Genomic DNA, 20,948 nt, shown 5'->3' on the forward strand with positions numbered 1-20,948 from the left:
CAGAAGCTTCAGGGCACTGTCGAAGGGTGTGCATAATAGTTCACCAAGTATCAGCATGTTATGCATCACTTATGGCTGAATAGCCTGCAGCCATAGTTTCATTCATATCTTCCTGGTATATTATTGGGGTGCTGGTGCTTGATGGAACTCTGTGAGATGTCTCTTTGGTCAGCTGAAGTTGATCTTCAGTGTTTGTGGCTAAAGATTTTCTTCTGGACATATATTTCCACAGATTTGGTTTGGGCCTCCTCCTTGGTGTGTCTCCACCCTGACAGCTCAACCTGGCACATGATGGCTGCAGCATGACTGCAACAAGAAGCAAAGCTGGATCAATGGATAAGTTATTAGCAAAAGTGAGTGAAATCATGATCTTAGATGATCTACTGTTTGATACTTTCCCTGCCATGCATGTAAAGTTAGCTGTTAGGATGTACACAAGGTCCCTATGCACATAAACCCAGGCATCATATGGTTTAGCCTTTAGGCCTTGTGTTTGGCTAGGCAGGACACCTGCCCTCAAAATGCAAACCTCTGATCCCATGTCATAAAACTTTATCTCTTGCACACAACCACAAAGTATATATAATTATATGCATATAAGGTTATGTATGTACGCAGATTTTCCTTCGTATAAACACTGCGTTTATCCATGATATAGATGTATATATCGGGCCATATGATTGCAGGTCACTTGGACATATCTAATATGGAATAGCGTAGGAATTAGGGATGTGCCCAAATAAGGGAATGTGTGTCATATAGGATGTGACTCCCCTCATTGAGACCTGTTGATAGACGTAACAGTGGAGCAGAGGACAGAGACTGAGATAGCAATGTAACCAAACTGCACACGGGTATTTGACATGTTTTTTTCTTCCCGAAAACAAATCATTTTTAAAATATTTGTATGAAACAAATATTTGTAAAAAACCCACTATTTGTGCTTTGCCGAATCATGTATTTGTATTCAGGCACACCCCCACTATGTAGCTTGCTATCATGTCATGTACAGTGTGTTTACAGTAGCTGACAAATTTCTTTCAAATGTGGCAGGTCATAAGTTGGCCTTGCCATAAACATTTTTACTTTGACTCAGATAGCTTAGTGACACTAATGTTACCACCATGCTCCTGATATTGTCAAATAAGGAGAGGACAGGCTCACAACCAACAAAACGAGGTAAGTTGAGTGAAATTCATATAACAAGTCAGCAAGCCATAAAGGTTTTTGTGATTCATTTAGCTCCTTTTAGCTAAACATTTATTTGAATAGCAAACTTAGTGGGGCAGTCTCATTCAGAGACCTGATGACTATACTATTGTTAGCTAACATTTTCATGTTATATTAAAGGTGCAGTGTGTACGATTTAGTGTCATCTGGTGGAACGGACTTGGCAAAATTAGAATATAATGTTGATATGTTTTAATTAGTGTATAATCACCTGAAAATAAGAATTGTGTTTTCATTACCTTAGAATGAGCCCTTTATATCTACATAGGGAGAGGATCCTCTTCCATGGAGCCTGCCATGTTGCACTGCTATGTTTCTACAGTAGCCCAGAACAGACAAACTAAACACTGTGTTTTTCGCAAGTTTCGCGGCCACTGTAGGTTTTCCTTCACGCTTGGAGGAGGAGAGGGAGGGGAGGGGTATTCAGTTGGTTGCAATGTGCAACCTCACTGCTAGATACCACTAAATCTTATACACTGGTCCTTTAAAATGCAAATGAAAGACAAATAAACAGATCCAACTCTGAAATGGCATTTTATTATTGAGTCAACAAGAATTTACAAACAATGCAAAATCTACGTTGATTACAATGGTTGACTACAATCTTGTGACCGGTTACAGTTAACAGCTAGCTGGTGAACATAATGGAGCATTTAGCAGCTAAAGAGCCTGATATTTTATTTCTTAGGAGTAGGTTGAGAGAAGCAACAGGGCTGAAAGGAGAGTGAACACTGGACTTGCATTTGTCAGGTGGCCAGAAACATGGCTTCAAATGAATGCTAATTTTGCTCCATGTCTGCTGGATGTGTAATTACAATTTTAACAAATCTGCTAACTTTATAAAGTGATAATTTGTCAGTTTTGTGTTTCCATCTTGTCCTGCTTCCCCCAAGTAGCCAAAAAAATAATCAATGCAGGTTTAAAGCAGAAAAACAGTTATTTTTTTATATAGTTATTTTTCTTAGTTAAAACCACACAAGAGCACTCCATGTATGGTGTCGGGCACTCTTGCATCCACAATTAGACTGAACAAATAATCAGTCAGGTCAATCAGTCAGAAATTAAATTTAAAATGGTTGCATAGGGATTCATCCAGATACACTACACTTTCTTAGATAGATTTATTGCTAAACGTTGTCTGTAGCTCTTTGAGGGTGAGATAACCTGTTTTACAGGGCTCCACGGGCATGGAAGAAGACCTGTACATGGAACCAGCAACAGGCCAAGCCGCATAGCTTCCACTAGCATCTGCCACAGTTGCATCCACCTGTTGGCTATCAGAGGATATCTGAGTTAGACTGGGAGGATGAAGAGGTGGTGGAGGAATGGAGGAGGGACACATCCGGGAAGGAAGATGGAGAGGTAGAATGAGAAGAGGAGTGCTCTGGTGATCATCTGAAACCTCCTCCCCTACTACATCCCTTTTATCTTCCTTGTCCTCCTCATCTTCCTCTCCGATGCCAAAGCCAGAGTCTGGGCTCTGTGGCTCCATTTTCAAGCTCTCACAGGTGGTGAGGGAAGGGCAGAGGGAGAGGTGAAGGTTGTGGCTGTTTTGCAAATTGCAGAAATCCTCCTTATAGGTGAAGTAGGCAGGACTGGGGTGAGTTCTAGCTGAGCTGCTGGAGGAGCTGGACATGAAATAGCCCATGTTGGAAAAACCGGATGAAATGGAGGAAGAGGAATTGTCAACAACCCCGCTTGTGTCAGAGCCAGCTGAGGGGTAGCTCCTGAAGTAAAGAAGGGCAGTAGTGGAGCTGGAGGAGGGAGAGGTGGAGCGGACCACATCCCAGCTTTCACACACCTCCACCGGGGAGATATGGTCGCATGGCTGGGCAGTGAAGAATGATTCAGAAACCGACAGAGGATTCAGCCATTTCTGGGGAGAGAGAAAGAGAATTATGGTAGAAAATACACCTGAAGAATGAAAAAGCTATAGTAGAGGTTTCATAAAATTTTGTGTTTATTGTGTATTTGAGAGCAAATGTGGCAAGTAAAGTTTTCTCACTGACTTTCAGAAGGCACTATGTGTGTTTGAGCGTGTGTATGTTTGTCAGTGTTGCCTGAGGAAACAGACAAACAACACCAAGAAACTGTAGCTGGTGACCTGTTTTTTTGCTTTGTTTTTTTGTTTTCTTTTGTGGTTTAAAAACTGATATCTCTAATCTGGGACAGATTAGAAAACGGATTAGAGACCTCAAACCCAAACTACAAACTAAAAATAGACAGACAGGTTGTTCAAGAGCTGTGGGGACCCTAATGGCAAAGGCTCTGCTTCCTTAACTATTTAATGGGGGTACAGCAAGCAGGATCCTGCTTGTTTGGAAGAAGAGGCTGGCAGGACATTTATGCCCATTAGAAGAAAGTAGCAGTAGTGTCTGGCAAGACATGAAACTGTAAATTCAGTTGCTAATGTGATATTTAAATTTAAGGTTAAAAAGCACAGGTTAAAGCTTAAAGAGATACACCAGCAATTCAATATTACATTTGCATAACATTGTGGGACTCACAAAACACATATTGAGACAAAATTGAAGCAGCAGAGACTGAGATATCATGACTTTTAGTCTGGATCCAACAATTCTCATAATGAAACCATCCTTCTTTTCTCAGGCTTGACAAAGATCCTCCAGAGCCACAGAAGACATTACACAACTTTCCTAGTGCTCCTCATGATTAATGAACTGACCTTTAGGTGTAAAATTTGTTTTGTCCTTCTTAAACATATCTGTACAAAGGACCAAGACTAAATTTATGAATGCAGACAAACGATTTTTGTTTCACAAGAATTTAATTGATGAAAAATTGCAGATATTAAATTTTTAATATGTTTGACAACTTGTTTCACTGGGAAGGTTTGTAGGGTTATCTGGCCTATGATGCAGCCAAGAGTAAACATATACCATAAGAATAAAACTGGTCCCAGCATTGATACTTGGGGTACTCCGATTGCAAGAGGGCAGACATGGCCAGAATTACAAACAAAAAATCTTTCTTGCGTCCCAGATGTAAAAACCCATTTTTATCATTTTAGTCTTTATGACAGCCACGTTTTGCATCACTTTCAGGAAAAAACTACAGATGAATATTGGAAAGAGATAAGTTTATCCACTGTAACACTCAGTTACTAGCTAGTATTTGAGTACTGGTGATTCAGTTACTATTGGTATCTGAATATTAACTGAACATTGGGTAATTTGTATCCATCTACCATAATAAAGCAACAGAATAAATAAAGAAAGAAGAATAGTAAGTATACTTAAGTGTTGCCTGTTTAACCTGTTTGTATGAATAGTTCATGAAATTTTGTGCTGACAACTGCAGTCTGTGAAGCACATGTGTCAAAATATTCTGTGCAGTAAGATATAGCGGCAAAAGGCTTAATGTTTGGTTAGAAACATTTATTTTTACCTTTAGATTTCCTCCGTGGACAGAGTGGAGAGTGTGGAAGTATTTTGAAGGGTTTGGTACTGGCTTGCTTGCAAGGAGCCTGAAACAGCATGAAAGTGCTATTAGATAAGACATACTCCATGCAAACAAACACAGACACACACACAGCCTACAGTATACTCACCCCCTGCTCACGCATCTCCAGTAAAGCAGCACCATTACCACGATGACAAGAGCCAAGCTGACCATCACAAACTGCATTAACCACGACTCTGAAACTGAGTGCTGATGTTACAATTTGCAAAATACATGCAAACATAATATTACCTAATCAGTTATTTTCGTTCTCTCTCTTGTCTGTACTTTTTTGTTTGTTTTGTTTTCACAGTCTTGTCATGACAACATGTTCAAACCATTCAGGAGAAGAATGGCTCTTCAAACTATTTCATCAAGAGTTTAAAATGCAGCTTTTGTGTCTGATTCTACAGTAGAAGTTCTACAGTATAGGGAAACAACCCCACATATTGCTTTTTGCCTTTGCTTGGTGAAGACCCTGAACCCAGACTGGACAACTACATTTCCCAGCTGGTCTGGGATCATTTTGGGATCCCAGAAGGTACATATATTTCCCAGTTTAAATGAGAACTATAATCCTGTAGAGATTGATGTGAAAAAAGCCAGTGAGCTGGATTAGTTGTCAATCAAACCACCTGGAAATACAAAATGTTTTTCCCATTCTTACCTTGATCCTGACATTCTGTTGTTGGACTCCAGTTGCTCCAGTGGCTATTTGGCCTGTCAGTGGGCTTGACTCTAACCCTGATCTGGAGGGTCTCCCACAAAGGGAAGATCTCTTTCAGCTGCGAAGCAGGTATTCTACGCTTTTGCTCTTCTGTGGGAAAAATCCTGGCCTCCTGATGATGAATGCAAAGTTGGCACAATATCAAAATTATGGTGTATCTTAACAACCAGAATCTCAAATTATTTGTCAAAATGAGTTAAATCATGAATAGCGTCAGTTCTGTGGAATTAGCATTTGTATGACCAATATGTGAAACCTAGCGCTGGTGCATTTTCTGTAACCAGACTACTAAACCAAATAAATACAAGAATGCAACATGGAGACCAATGAAGATGAGTGGAAGAGGAAGTGTCAGCTATATAACTTATGAGAAGCTGATGTTTGCACAACATTATTATATGCATGACATGAAGGTTAATCAAAATGATTGATAGTAGTAATAGTAATAGTAACACCACTGCCAGCCTTGCGTTCCTACCAAAAAAAGATCTTTCTTTATCTGTGTTGAACCTTTTTGGGTTTGAAGATAAAAAAGTGTTTTGTGGTGGTCAAAGCAACTTATGTGACTCTATCTCAGCCTGTCTATCTATGCATAGACAAATGGATATACAAACACATACACACCCAGATGTACATGCATACATTCACATGTATTCACACTCACCTGCCATGTCTGGTGATTCTGTTTGATCTGTACTTCGAAGTCAAAGGTTTTTAAGAAGTCGGAGAGAGGGCTGCCTTGACTCCATGATATCAAGATCTCATCATCAGTGCTGCTGATATTAGGAGCGCTTGGAGGGTGTATTTTAACTGTACGCACACACGTATATACAAACATGTATGTGTACAAAAATACCCACACGGACACATATACACAAAGAAAAAAGGTGCAATTCATTAATTCCTGATGTAAAAAAAGGTTGACCAATTATTTCTGTTTAATACTTCTTTGAAAGCAAAAAATTTACAGAAACTGCCTTTTTTGTCATAACATGTTTCAGATGGCCTCCTAAACATTCTGAAGTAGTGCATTACATTTTCTAGCAAAGAATGAGAAATGAAGTCAAAAATTTCACAAAATTTGTGTAAACTGAACTAAGTAAAAGCCACTCACTGTGATAGCACGGCTCATAATTTGTGAGCTTCCCCACCAACGTGCCATTACACTTCATGGTGATGTTGGGCAAGACATCAGCACAGCTGAATTTCTGGAAGGACCCATTAAGCCATTAAACAGCGAGGACAGAAAGTGTTTTTATTCATTTCAATATATTCCTGATAACACTTTTATTATAATGGCTGATCTAAAAATACAAAAGACAGGCAAATCCATGATAATTTTAGACCATCACATTATTGGCTCACGTTAGTAACTTACATACCTTTTCAAAGACAAAACTGCAGCCTGGAAGAGAGTCTTTGTATTGTTTCAGCTTGCAGTTTTGCCTAGGATAAAAAAATTAAAAACATCAAATCAGCTGCAGATTTGAATCTCCAAATAAAGGAAAGAAGTTATATTTTAGAGGAGAACACTGGTAAGCAGTAATCATTATAATCATATCTTACATTATTGCAGTGGTTTGTGTCTCATCTTCCACAAAGATCCATGTTTTCCGCCAGCCAGAGATCCAACAGTTCACACCAGGACCCGTCAGAGAGCCGTTCCATGTGCAGCTGACATTGTTGACAAAGTCATTTACACAGGAGAGTCCTTGAGTGACAAAGACATAACAACAGACAGATAAAGAGAAAGAGATAAAGATGGTGTCTCTTTATCAGTGTCATTGTCCTTCATGTCCGACATTCAGATAGGCTGATCTCCGTACGCACTTAGAGCAATAGCAAGGTTAAAGTGAAATCTGTAAAATTTACTTTAAAATAGTTGTTTAATAATAATTCAGAGAAAAATGCATTTTGACTTGCAGTGACACAGAAAATGAAGCACTGAAGCTGACAAACCCCCAAAAAACTGTGCTGCTGCACATAGCAAATAACTAATTTACTATAGCAGATTGGCAAAGCTCAATGAATGAAAAAAGTGCATTATTTGCTTTACATGTGGTTTACAGTATCCGCGTTATCACATTATCAAACACAATCCACGTAGTTTCAGTTATGACCATAATCAAGTTATACCTTGTGAGTCTTTGTGAGAGTGGGCTGCATGTAGTGAAAACAGAACCACCGGGACATACAAAGACCACAGTATCTTCATGGCCATGACCACGATATGACTGTGAACAGAGAGAATCAATACATATCAATAACGCTAAATACTGTACATCAACATATTCAGAGTGGAACAAACATTTTCTATACATGTTTAATCAAGAAACAGCACTACAAGTATACCTGAGTAAAAGTGTTGAATGTGTGTAAAACCTTGTAAACTTAAAGCCTTTTTTTCCCCAATAAACCCTAAAAGTGATGGTTTTGACCCTACAATAACTACATTAAATTGTATCATTTCTTAAATGGAGAGAAACTCATTTCTGTCACCTGGAAATTGAAACTGCACACTCCACCCATCATCAGCACCGTGCTATATAGCTTTTGAGAGTGAAGAAATACGACATCCACAGTTGAGCAAACTAAATACTCATCCTGAGAAGGCAGTAGCTAGCAAATGAAACTTGACTGAAAACACTCGCACCTGTGCTGCTGCACTACTGTGACTGTATCAACTGTGTGCTGCACTAAGAGCTGACTGTTAGCCATATGACTAATTATAAAGTGTCATACCTAGTTTAACTTAATGTGGCTTACTTCATGTTTTACAGTCTGTACAGAAACAAGTGGTCATGCATGCCTGCTGATGAAGTTGTAAGATATAAAATGAAGTAGAATGTACAAAAGCCCGCTAAACACGTAAAGGTAGAGATTCTGATTGTATAAGCCTATAGATCAAAGAATGGGGACTTTTTCAAAGACAGTTGTTGCTGCTTTGTTTTCCATCAAAGTCTGAATTGAGTAGGAACAAAAGGGCAGATGTGTCACTGTAAGTGATATTCGTATTTTAACATAGGAAAAAAAAAAAACACTAGTTTCTGTCTGACTAAAAACAGCCGATAAGGAAACTTATATCATCTAATGTAATTCAACAGTAGGAGCCACTGCTTAAAGACACTAAAATGATCATATGTTACATGCATTCATTAAAATACATAAATATGTAGACTCAACTTGTTACAAGAAACTTTGCACATTATTCTTGTGTTGTTAGTTTAAAACAGCATCATTAAAAAAAAAAAAGTGATACTGTACCTCATCAGTTTTGGTCAGTAAAGGTAGCAGGTTTCCCTGAGAGGAAACACATCGTCATCTCCTCTGCCGGACTCACGAATTTAGATGATTTCCTTTTCTTCTGTCTTTTTATATCCCTCTTTACTCTTCACACACATCACTATCTCACTCTCTTGTGCACTCTCCCTCTCTCATTTTCTCTCTCTCTCTCTCTCTCTCTCTCTCTCTCTCTCTCTTTCTGTCGCTCATCCCTCTGTCTCCTCATTCTCGCCCCTGTCTCTTCTTTAAAGTGCCCAGCGACATTTTCCACTTGTAACCACAGCCTCTGTCTGAGGCTTACAGGAAGCCTCGTGAAGATGTGAGTGATAGTGAGAGAGGACGGGCCGGGGTGGGGAGCGGAGTGAAAGGGGGGAGGGAGGGGGGGTACCGCGCTGTTGTAGAGCAGAGCACCTCCTCTTGCTCACCACCAGCAGCTACCTGGACCCCATCATGGCTCTTAAGATACTAATTGCACAGAATACGACGAGAAATACAAAGCACACCACATCCTGTTTCAATCATGACGTTAAGTGGGTTGTATAAAGAGAAACTTTCAAGTTGTCCTATGAAGTGGTTTATGTCAATGAAACTCATCTTAAAACAGGAGATTCAGAGAAGTAAAGAGGCTAAACCTACCAGATTTAGAACCATGGGGTTATTTAAGATGCAAACACACTCACACACACACACACACACACGCACAAGTTGTACAGAGTCGAAACCGCTGCTGTTACAGCCGCAACCACACATATATTCTACCCAAGTGCCTCTATAGAGAGGAAGAGGAAAGACGGTTAAAAGTTAAAGCAGCAGCCTGCTCTTCACTCAAAGGTCACCAGCCATCTTATTTCTATAGCCACAGGCCTCAAGAGATTTCCTCTGATTATTCAGTTTGTTCGTCCATCGCCATCTGCAACCTCACTGTGTCTCAAAATGGTTTTACAGTTTTAAAGTTTCTCATACATAAGGGGCTGTATGAAAATTATTATGGGGTAGGTGGGGTCAAAAAATGAGTAGGGTTATGCATTTTTTTCTTTTTGTGTAAAGGAGGGTAGTCTGATTTTTGCCTAACATTTATATTTAATTTCATAATTTTCTTGCAAGATTTACTATTAAAAAAAACTTACATCCATGTCTGTCCAGACTCATAATTTTTGTAGTGAAGACTTCGAAGGAATTTGGTGAAATAGAAGTTATCACTATATTGGAATTTCCAGTGAGAAACATGCTGTCTTCACTTAAAGACACTACACTTGTAGTGGACTAGAAGAACAGGAGGCTGTTATCCAGGGAGAGGTAGTAAAGAGGGTGGACTCATACAAGTACTTTGAGAAAGCAAAATGCAAAGAAGCTACAACCTCTAAAACATCATGTAAAATGTCTTCACCTGATTTTATCCTATTAAACATTTGTGTGAAACATTTTCATAATTGGGATATCAATTCTTGAGTTATGGCCAAAAAAGTGTTTTGTGAGGTCAAAGTGACCTTGACTTGTGCCCATCAAAATCTAATCAGTTCATCCTTAAGTCCAAGTGGACGTTTGTGCTAAATTTGAAGAAATTGCCTCATGGCAATCTTCAGATATCACTTTCACAAGAATGGGACGGACAACCAGAAAACATAATGCCTCTAGCCACAGCTGTCCCTGGTATGGAGGCATAAGAACATATTGCCGTATGCAACAATCATGTCTCTTTATCAGGGCTCAATATTTTTTCTTTGTTTAAATTCTGTATTTATATTTTGGGGGGCATTTTAAACTTTTATTATAGCAATAGTAGAGAGATGACAGAAAATGAGGGGAGAGAGAAAGAGAGGCGGGGAACGACATGCAACACACGTCCACTGCAGGAAATTGAACTGCAAACATTGTGGTCAGGTGTGGCTCATGTGTTAACCAGAGGGCCACTGGACCAATGTGTCAGTTTTAAGAAACAGTAGATGTGGATCTTAGTCAGTAGTTAGTAGGGACTGAACATTATTGCACTAAAGAATGTAGCATTTTATCACTAGCCAACAGTAGTCTTCACTTTATTCTTCATTATAACTATAGTAAAGTTAAACATATCATATGTTAAAGATTGCATGTTCAGCACAGCCCAACCAGTTCTATTAATAGTTGAAACGAGCTGCTGCCTGTGCCCTGTTAGCTTGTTCAGTGACAGTGATAATAACTGTTCATTTAGTAGCTCTTGGTTCAAAAATAAAATTACAGAGTGCACCATTTCTTATGTTTATCATATTTTTTTAGCAATTGCTAAATTCACTTCTAATGTGCAACTTGGGCTCTGTAAAAAATATTGTTCTATTAATATAAAAGCTTGAAATCAAGGTTGAGAAATTGGGGTGGAGGGTATTGCAATTTTCTCCAAGTCAGGAGGAGTATCCAAACCAAATATTAATGACTCTTGGGAGGTTCTTTTTTATAAGTCAAATATAAGGTTCAGCCCCCCTCCTCACACAAATAATTTTCATACAGTCCCTAATCTTTAATAACACACTTTGGTCGTCATGCCAGGGCCTCTGTGATGCGACAATATATGTAGTAAGACTCTTTTGAATTGAATATGAAAAATAAAGTTGTGATGTAGATTGTGACAGCTCGGCTGAGAAAGGTGGTAATGGGGTTGTTACAAGATGGAGAAAGGAGTAGCAAAAGAAAGAAACACTTCTAAGTGTGTATTTTCACCCAATTACATTCAAATCTTTGTAGTCAAATGTCAAAATGTGAGTGCAACTTATATGGCAAATCAAACAAAATAGATCAAAATAAATCAATGCAGGTTTAGAGAATGTTTTAGTATCTACAGTAGTAGTGTTCATCTCAGTCTTCAAAGTTCAATGAAAGGCCATTGTGTAACACTCTTCCATGCTGCACATCAGCCTACAAACCCCAAAGCATTCACGCATATAGCAACAACTGTTGCAACATAACACATTTGAACAAAGCAGTCAGCAGCTGCCTTGATGCTTGAGTAGGTTAAGGCCTGCAGTAGGCCAGAGGGTGACCTGATGCACTCCCACTTGTTCCTGTAGTTACTTAGATGTCAGCATCAGCGAGCAGTGGTAACAAGAGAGACAAGGGCAGGGGAGGGTAGAAGCAAGCAGAGGATGAGGAGTGTATTATGTGATACAGCACTTGCCAAAAGGTCAAAGTCCACCGTGCCTGAGGCGGGAGGCTGCTAAGACGACCACGGTGATGTTTTTGCTCACAAGGCAACAAGAAAACAGTCTCCATCAGCAGACCACAAAGAAGTGTGTGGGGGGGAGGGGGGTGGCGCTCAGAGGGGAGGAGGTGAGAAAAATAACAAGGTAGGGCACACTCATATAGCAAGACCTATAACTCTATAAAAACATGACAGAACTTGAATTTTACACAATGAATATAGCGCTAATTTCCAGAGGAAAAAAGCCCTGCTTAAAGAAAGTTAAGTCAAGTTACTGACACTCTCAATTTAACAGTTTATTGACTCATCTAATTGAGAAGCCAAACCCTAAAATATGTACAATTCCTGTAAGCAGGAGCCAGATTTGACTCAATATACTGTGACGTAAAAGGGTGTGTATTAATCTGCTACATATTATTGAGAAACTGCCGAGCACGGTCACAACAGTTAACACTAGGCCTAATGGTCTTACGTGTGAAACTAAGCAGACCAAGTGTCTACAGCCATGCTAGCAGCATGTCTGTGAGGGAACACAGCAATGCTTTGAGCTAAATGCTAACATCAGCATCCTAACATGCTCACAATGACAATGCTAACACGATGATGTTCAGCATGGTCACATCTTAGTTGGGCTAAGTATGCTAGTGTGATAACAAATGGTAATTAGCACAAAACACAAAATGCAGTTGCGGTAGATGTGTCCGTTTTGCAAGTATTTAATCATACACTGAATTCGATTTTCAGTCACACTGCAAGAGGGAATTACAGTTTAACAGGCACATTAAGAATATGCAGTGTAGTTCAGAATGGAGAGGTGATGAATATTTTTCAGTATCTCTTTATAGTTCATTTGATATGATGTGAGAACTGCTTTGCACTGACTTGACCTAACGTTAGCTTTTGCATTGTCGAGTCAGACGAATGAATTTAGTGACTTCATACAGTCTCTTAAAACATCCTTTCTCTGTGTAGTAGAGAGCGGATATCTACTACAGGTACATATTTTAATAGGTGTGACTTGAAAAGAGAGACAGCAGGTTGTGACAAAAAACAAGTTTCAGTGGTTTCTACTCAAACCACCTCTGTATTGCTACCTATACATATCACACAAAGAGACCAATAAACCCTTCAGCTACTGCTATGGCTTTCAGCGGTTTAAGTCCTTTTATTATTAATAGAGTGGGGACTTCTGTGTGTTTATGTAAATTTTAGAATGCACTTAATTCATCTTGAAGTAGAAGAAGAGGAGGAATCTCTGAGACAACTGAATGTAATGATGAATAGTTTACAATTAATTTTCAGATTTACTTTTATTATAATTGTATAAGATAAATTTACACATACAAGTCACTCTCTGTAGCACCCAGATGATTACAGTTTGGTTAAGCCTCAACCAAAGGGATATCGCAAATATCTTTTGTCTAACCAATAATCTTTTTAGTGGTATTTCATCTTCAACATAATCTTCCTCTTGTTTGTCTATTGTTAAGCAGCGAGCTTACAACATGTACGGTTGCAAATCACACGTTGTATTTGCATTTCCAAAGTGTGAATCACAAGTGCGCTGTGTGTGTTGTGGTCTCAAGGTAGGAAGCAGGACTTCATTTTGCGGTACCCTTTTTTTCCATTTCCGTTAGTATCTTGTTGAGCTTCTAGTTTACAATGTTTTTCTCTGTCCACCGGACTGCAGATGAGCCAGAACATACAATATAAACAGTGAAAAATATAAAAAATAAAAACAAATCAGAAGAAACAGAGCAGAGCAATGAAAGACCTACCCATTTCATCTGTCTTGTGACTATGCCAGAGATGGGGGTTTGGAGGCCAGGCAGGCAGAGGGTGGCTGATGTACGAGTCCTTGGCGAGGGATTTCCATGGTAACGGAGCACCTAAAGATGATGGGTCCAGTGGGTCAAATTAAAAGTGGAATAGAGAGCAGAGAGTGTAAAAGTTTAAAATTCCAAATAGTGGAATATGAGAAAAGTGAGGCCTGAAGTTAATGATATTAGGATCCTAGAGCAAAATGTACTGATGGCTTCATGGTTTGATATGGACTAGCAGAAAAACAAGAGATCAAAACTGCAAAAGACATGATTGTACACTACAAAGATGCCAGAAATATATATGTTTGACAGAAAGGGGGGAGGGGATGGGCATGACACAAAAATAAAAATGAATTCACTCGAATTGCGTATTACTTTTGACAGCTTTTCATTTGTTAGTTTTTCTTTCAAATGTTACATAACTTGGTGTTAACTGCCTGAAACAATTTTTCACACGACATACGAGCAAACACAGTTAGGTTAGTGTGCATATCACACTACGCCACGTGTGTAGCAGTGCACAAGGCAACGATTAAACGGTTAAATTATTCAGCAGGATAAAACAGATTGTGTATCAGCTACTCAGGATTCCCTTGACTTACCATTCCATCTTATCCATGTGGTCACTGCCTCTAAAATAATGTTAACATTATGTTCGCCTATCAACATATTGACAAGTGTATTGATCAACGATTATTTGTCAGTATCACAGAACCGGTACCCTGCCAGCAAGCAGTACTATCCAATCTGTGCAGTATTTACTTTGAAGGGGGTTGTGGTATTTTGTACATTGCTTTTGATACAGAAGGTCTCCAAAAAACAAACTTTTTTCCACAGGACTTAAAGGCGTTTTATCTACGAGTATGCTACAGAACGAGGAAGTTGGGAGTATAGATTGGATATTGATGTACAGACCTGGAAATATGTTGGTGCGGAGACAGTAGCCCAAGCTGTGATGCCTGAGGGCTTTCTACTGCCCTCACCTTTGACACAGAGGTTCAACACAACCCAGTGTGGTTCAGATGAAATCAGCTAAAAAACACCAGTACCTAACAACATATATACAGCAGCAAAAAAAGAGAAAAAAAACATTATTGGCTTCTCACCTGTGACTGTTTCGTGTCTGTTTGGTCATTTGAGGTCATAGTCATAAACCACAGCAGAGGTGAGGCAAAACAAAAGGTGTTAAATTTCTTAAGAAAGTCATGCAATACATCCGAGAGCATTATCTCAGGTCTCACTTTTGGACATAAAAAAAAAAAAAAAAGACATGGTGTGCAAAAACATGCAAAGTGCATACATGCATCTTTGCACGAACACTATTCAGTGCAAAACCTTTATAGCTTTATTGTCAATGGGGATCCTAGATATCAGGACACATTTTGAATAAGTTTGATGATGTATATGCTGAAATGTCAGAGGTAGGTGTCTGTAAATGCAGACTTTTTAGCTGCTAAAGAAAAACGGCCTGTTTTTCAACCTTACCATTAAAAACTGAGATACCAAGGGTTTGCACACACACACACACACACACATTCTCCATCACAGGACAGATACTGGCCGTGAAGTCGATTACACAACTTGGAAATGGTCACACATTAACTAAAAATCTGTTTTGAATTTAAAAAAAAAAAAAAAAAAATCTATGATTATAGTATAGATGAATATAGACAATATTCAAATACAACATTGCATATTGCATGCAGGCAATCTCACAGGATCTCCTCTTATGTGATTTTTAATAACCTTGATTGTTATTTTCCTCTTTTCCCGATAAATAAAATTTCACTTCACCAACCTTGCACTCAATAAAAACCCGAGCCATGTTGAAAAGGAATTCACAAACATTCTCTTCATTCTTTTATTCAACTTTATTTCACAATTTTTATGCCATTTATTGTGTTCTTTGTTATAATACCACACACAAATGTCAACTGGCTAAAACAATATAAAACATAACTTCCACAGTTTTTCATTATTTATATTATGTACATGCACTCATATATTTAGAGGCAAAAAATCTCAGGCCTTCGCTTACTCTCAAGTGCACTTCCATCTGTCGCTGCTGGTTTGAGAGGCCATTCCAATGAGGATCCTTCAGCTTCTGTTTGCCAGGTGGACTTACAGATTTAAAAGCTTTTGGTTTATATTCATTTTGTAAGCATTGTGGGATAAAATGACTTAATTAATAAAGCCCCAAAAAACGAACACATGGCGACAGTTTTTGTTACTTTTACAATGCAACTTCTCCTCTAGATCGTAACATAGCGTGTTGGGAAGCAGATGACATTCTGGTGCTGAATGTGCATTAAGTTCATAACCGACAAAAAGATTCACTCTCAGTTGGATTCACAAAAAGAATCTTAACACTAAGGTTATCTTAGCTCCACTGCAATAAAGGATAATTTAAGCTCACTGGAGAAAGCAAAGCCCTGACCCACCTGCCCCATTTCCCATCTGTAACTCTTCCCTTCTTTGAGGTGGACAGAGCACCAGTTCCTGCCTACAAACAGTGCCAGTCAAATGTTTGGACACACCTTCCCATTCCTTTCAATGGGAAAGTGTGTCCAAACTTTTGACTGATACTGTAACTGCCACTTTTTGGCTTACAACCAATATATAAGTGCCAGGATTGTCTTTTACCTGAATTTGATGAGTTGACGGTATTCTTTTGACGTTTTTGTGGAAACTCAGATGCGATGGATATGTGATAAGAACGGTGTTTAAAAGCACAATGGAAGAATAGACTTCCATTGTGCGTCTGAGAGTTTTGTCCCCGTTCATGCCCATATTCATGAAACACTATCTACAATACTTGTGGAGTTTGATGGTTTGATAAAAACTGTAAAGTTAAGAATATATGAAATCTCCTCCTCTGCCCCAACTGACTTGTACATTACACAGAGAGTGGTTCCTTATTTCTACAGTTCTGTCAATACATTAGCATGACTTACAGTATTAATGGAGGCATGAGTGAACATTGCCGCACTCATGACAAAACTGGAGATATGGATTATACAAGAGTTACAAATAGCAAAGGTCGTGTTGACAGCAGAGTCTCTAGGATCATCAGCTATGCATTAAAAATGCATTCATATTTCTTTAAGACAGGAAAAAAAAGCTGATCTTATTGAACGATTGTTGTTAAACAGAAAGAAAGAAAGAAAGAAAGAAAGCAAAGAAAGCAAAGAAAACAGGCTCACTTGTCACCTGTTTAGTAGTATAATAATACTTAAAAGTGGATTCTTATTGGAGTGGTCCTTCAGGTGATGCCTGCCTCCTGTTTGTCACCTCTATCAGTTCAGGCTGCTCAGGCAGGATAGAGGCCAGCTCTCCACTCTATGTGGGGGCAAACTTCTTGGCCTGTGCCCTTACCCGCTTTTCATAGTCCATCCTGTTCTGACTGAAACACAAAGAACAAAAGGATATAAAAATGAACATCCAAAGGGTTTAAAATATTTTTAGGATAACCTATCAGTACGTAAAACACAGTTAGCACAGAGTACTGCTAGAACAGAAAACTGATCTTTCTTGTTTTGTGTTATGACTTTCTTTTGGTCTTTAAAAGGTTTGTGACATGACTCATCTTGGAAAAGGAAAACTGACCTGACAATTCATGACCACTGAATAAAATTACAACTTGAACGCAAGTTATAAAATAAACCAGAATGCTTAATATCTTCAAGTTAAGCTGCAGATAGAGGCGACTTAAAGTATCTACATTCCAAATCGATTTCAAGGCTTTCGCTTAGTGCAAAAAAAAAAAAAAAAAAAAAAAAAAAGGAAACCACAAACATGCAGCAGGGGCAAAGAAACCTTGATTTTTGAACTCAACAGGTTTCAATTGTTCAGAATTGAAACTGCTAAATAAAAACACAACTGGACTTTCGGTGGGTAATATCAAAGCAGACACACTTACCAGTAAATTGTGTAAGCCTCTGCTTGTGCTGGGTCTTGAATGTTTGGCTCATTCAGCAGCTCCTGGATACCCAACAGGATCTGAAAACACAGTCGACAGTGCATTAAAAGTGTGATAGTCTGTTGGTTAGAAACGCCACTATCCGTGTATTCATTCCCTCAACAAAAACAAAAGATGTTACATTCAGTCACTGCTTGTACAATCAGAAGTCCCTACTCTCAAAGCTAATGGACATAACTGATAATAACTTAAAAGGTATATCAACCAACTCCCCTACTGATGAGAGTATGAGAGTGAGACTGTGTTCAAACCTGTTTGATGGTGATGGCAGGCCTCCAGTCTTTGTCCTCCTCCAGGATCGACAGACACACAGTGCCTGATGGGTAGACATTTGGGTGGAATATTGGTGGTTCAAACTTGCCTGAGTAGAAATAATTGAAAAAAAAAAAGTCAGAATATCAAAGCTTGAGGCAGAACTGACATGTTAAAATTGAAGATTTCAATTACAAAGTACAATGTAGTCATTGTAGAAAACCGTCATTACCTGAAGGTTTTCATTCAATATCTCTAAAACACAAGAGGATCTGTGAAAGTGCTGTCATTATGGAAAATTTTTCCATGATACAACAGTGACATTTTCCTCTCATATATCTGCCAACATCATTAATTAAATATTGTCTTTGTTCAACAACTGATCAGAATAAATAAACACTTGAGTCATTAACACATCATGTAACTACTAGAGGCTAAGCTTAATAACAGGAATAATAAAGAATATGATAGTAAGCGCCATCACAGTAATGAATTCTTGGAATAAAGCCTTTGATGTTACACCCTTGATTGACTCACCAAACATTTATACATGTTCACTGGCCTAGAAAACTGTTTTTAGAAGTTTTGGATCACAAAATGTAAAATTTCAAACATACCTGAGGTCATTTTTTGCATATGGTTCATTAATTACATAAGGTGTTGTACTGGCTTAACCTGATACACCAAGTTTGTTGCCAAAACTCCTATTTCCTGAAAAATAAAAATGAAACTATGAACAAAGAGTGTAGGGGTACTCACATTTGGGTGGTGAGGAAGGGTAGTCATCTTTGAACAGCATTCTGAGTTTATAGAGTCCTCCCTCCCACAAGGTCTGATGAACAAAGAAATAATAAGTGAAGTGTGAGGTCAAAGGGACATTCAACAAAGACGAAACAAAAGTAAAGATACAGAAATGATGTTGGAAACATTAGCATATTTCACTGTGGAGCCACTGTGCAAAAAAGTGGACATTTATCACACTGAAAATGAAATGTGATGTGTCTTTTGCCGTTTTCTGTATAAATACCCAAGCTTTGTTTTGTTTAGCAGACATCCTACCTGTTTTGCTTAAATGACAAGGAAACAACTGTCCTTCAAACTATGAGCTTAAGATACAGGCCCTTTAATTAGCGCAATGTCAAAAGATTAAGTGCCTTTCGTGTATTAAAATTGCTTGTTCATTAGAGTATAATATTTTTTGGCTGTTCTTTGTCAGATCTGAAGTATGAAGCTGGCTTAATCACCATAATGTTATGGTCTGGTCATCACTACAAATGCATGACATATTAAAGAATGAGCTGTAAAGTGTGTTTTTCAACATGTGTAATGGCCAATACCTTGATGAAGAATTATACTAGAAATACCCCATATTACAGTAGTTGAAGATGCTGGTGGGAAAGCAGTGAATGAAAGGGTTGTGGGTGATAAAGTTGTCAAAGCAACAGGTTTCCAAAGAGATTGAGGACTGTTGTGAGTCTGACCAAAATGTAAAGATTGCAAAGATATTCCAATATTTTTAATGTGTTCATGTGTTGAAGGTCATCCTGAAGGCACAAAAGAGAAGCTAGGCCACTTTAATATGCATCTGGACCAAATGTGGCTGTCTCTACACCAGTTGGTAACTTACTCCTTTCTTTCCAGGAATGGCACACTCCCAGTTCATCAGATTCATGGTCCCATCAGGATTCTTGGTAGGCACAGCAACAAAACCCTGTGTGGGTTACAAGAGACAACCTGAGTCTGAGTCAACTAAACAGAAAACAACTTTGTATCAGTAGCACTCATGAGTGTCAGGATATTAAGGATATTGCATGGTAATGATCAGCATGTACTTACAAATGGGTGGTCTTTTCTCCAGGCTTTGCGCTCCTGGGACAGTCTGCTTAGAGCGATGCCAGACATTGCTGCTCATCAACGCCTCCCTGTGGAAAAACAACCCAAAACAAATTAATTATTCAATTCACACTGTACAGTCTTGTAATATGGTTTCGTTTACTGCCACTAAAACTTCAATACCTGTTGGCAAATTGCGAGTTGCGCTGTCATTAACTGATTGTATTTGTTAATGAGTAGAGTAGAAATGACAAGGTTAATTTAGCTCCTTCAATTCACTGTAGTTACATGATTGAATCTACCACAGTACACAAAAAGCTCACCTTCGCCATTTTAAATGTTAAATAACATCCATTGAACTGAACTTACCTCTGATAGTTTAGTTAAATATCAGAATTATGTGGATTTGCGGGCTAGCTTGTTTGCTTCGCTAACGCTAACGTTACGGCTGTTGACGGCGACCGAAAAAAACACACCCTTCGACGTTCAAAAACAAACCTACTGGGCCAGTTAGGACGTAAATAACCACACCGACTGAAACTTCTATTTTACCAACATTCCTCAAACACTCTTAGCGAAATATATTGGTGTTATTTTTGACAATTTACCACAGTTGTGTAAAACAATGTGACTGGGAACACCGTTTCGACACCTAGCATATCGCCAAAGAGGACCCCAATTTGTTTATTTCGTCAGGACCTTCAGGCAGTTTACGGGACAACCGAGTGACATACGTCAGAGATGGTCGGCCATCTTTGTTGTGGCATTCACGATGGGCAGTTCGTGCCATTCAGTGATTCATTCATTCTGAGCCATGTCCCTGCATGAATCACCTTTCACTACTTTTACCTTATTTTAATGTCTTCGTGTATTAATTTAAAAAAAATCACATCACCTATATGGTATTTATAATATCTGGGTAGTAGGCATTGTGTATGTACACTCCTGTATTACTAAATGCTATTTAAGTGGGTCTAAATGGGACTACAAGTCACAAACATTACATTTAAAAATCAAGTCACAGTCAGTGTCTAAGTCATGAAAAATTTAGTCTCGTTTTTTTTTTTTCAAATTTATCAACATTTTAAAAAATGATAACTAATAAAATGATACTTTGAAATTCGTCATAAAATGAGCTACAATGGTGTGTGATAATGGTGGCAATGGTGTGAGCTACAATTATGTGTTACT

At 38.6% G+C, this 20,948-nt stretch overlaps 2 protein-coding genes across 2 annotated transcripts; both read right to left on the reverse strand.

Annotated features, from left to right (window-relative positions):
* Nucleotides 1–1,758: 1,758 nt before the first annotated feature.
* Nucleotides 1,759–8,992, reverse strand: il2rb (interleukin 2 receptor, beta). Its single transcript, XM_042392894.1, has 10 exons — nucleotides 8,684–8,992; nucleotides 7,556–7,653; nucleotides 6,986–7,130; nucleotides 6,802–6,865; nucleotides 6,534–6,627; nucleotides 6,084–6,229; nucleotides 5,360–5,531; nucleotides 4,802–4,895; nucleotides 4,639–4,717; nucleotides 1,759–3,106 (listed from the first exon to the last, which is right to left on the reverse strand). The coding sequence occupies exons 1-10, from the start codon at nucleotides 8,686–8,688 to the stop codon at nucleotides 2,342–2,344; spliced, it is 1,662 nt and encodes a 553-aa protein (XP_042248828.1). The 5' UTR covers nucleotides 8,689–8,992; the 3' UTR covers nucleotides 1,759–2,341.
* A 7,900-nt stretch (nucleotides 8,993–16,892) lies between these two features.
* On the reverse strand, nucleotides 16,893–20,453 carry LOC121884897 (SUMO-conjugating enzyme UBC9-like). Its single transcript, XM_042393989.1, has 7 exons — nucleotides 20,127–20,453; nucleotides 19,761–19,846; nucleotides 19,552–19,635; nucleotides 18,684–18,756; nucleotides 17,924–18,033; nucleotides 17,613–17,692; nucleotides 16,893–17,096 (listed from the first exon to the last, which is right to left on the reverse strand). The coding sequence occupies exons 2-7, from the start codon at nucleotides 19,824–19,826 to the stop codon at nucleotides 17,033–17,035; spliced, it is 477 nt and encodes a 158-aa protein (XP_042249923.1). The 5' UTR covers nucleotides 19,827–19,846; nucleotides 20,127–20,453; the 3' UTR covers nucleotides 16,893–17,032.
* Nucleotides 20,454–20,948: the final 495 nt, after the last annotated feature.

This window comes from Thunnus maccoyii, chromosome 18 (genome assembly GCF_910596095.1).
Source record: "Thunnus maccoyii chromosome 18, fThuMac1.1, whole genome shotgun sequence".
NCBI classification, from domain to species: domain Eukaryota; kingdom Metazoa; phylum Chordata; class Actinopteri; order Scombriformes; family Scombridae; genus Thunnus; species Thunnus maccoyii.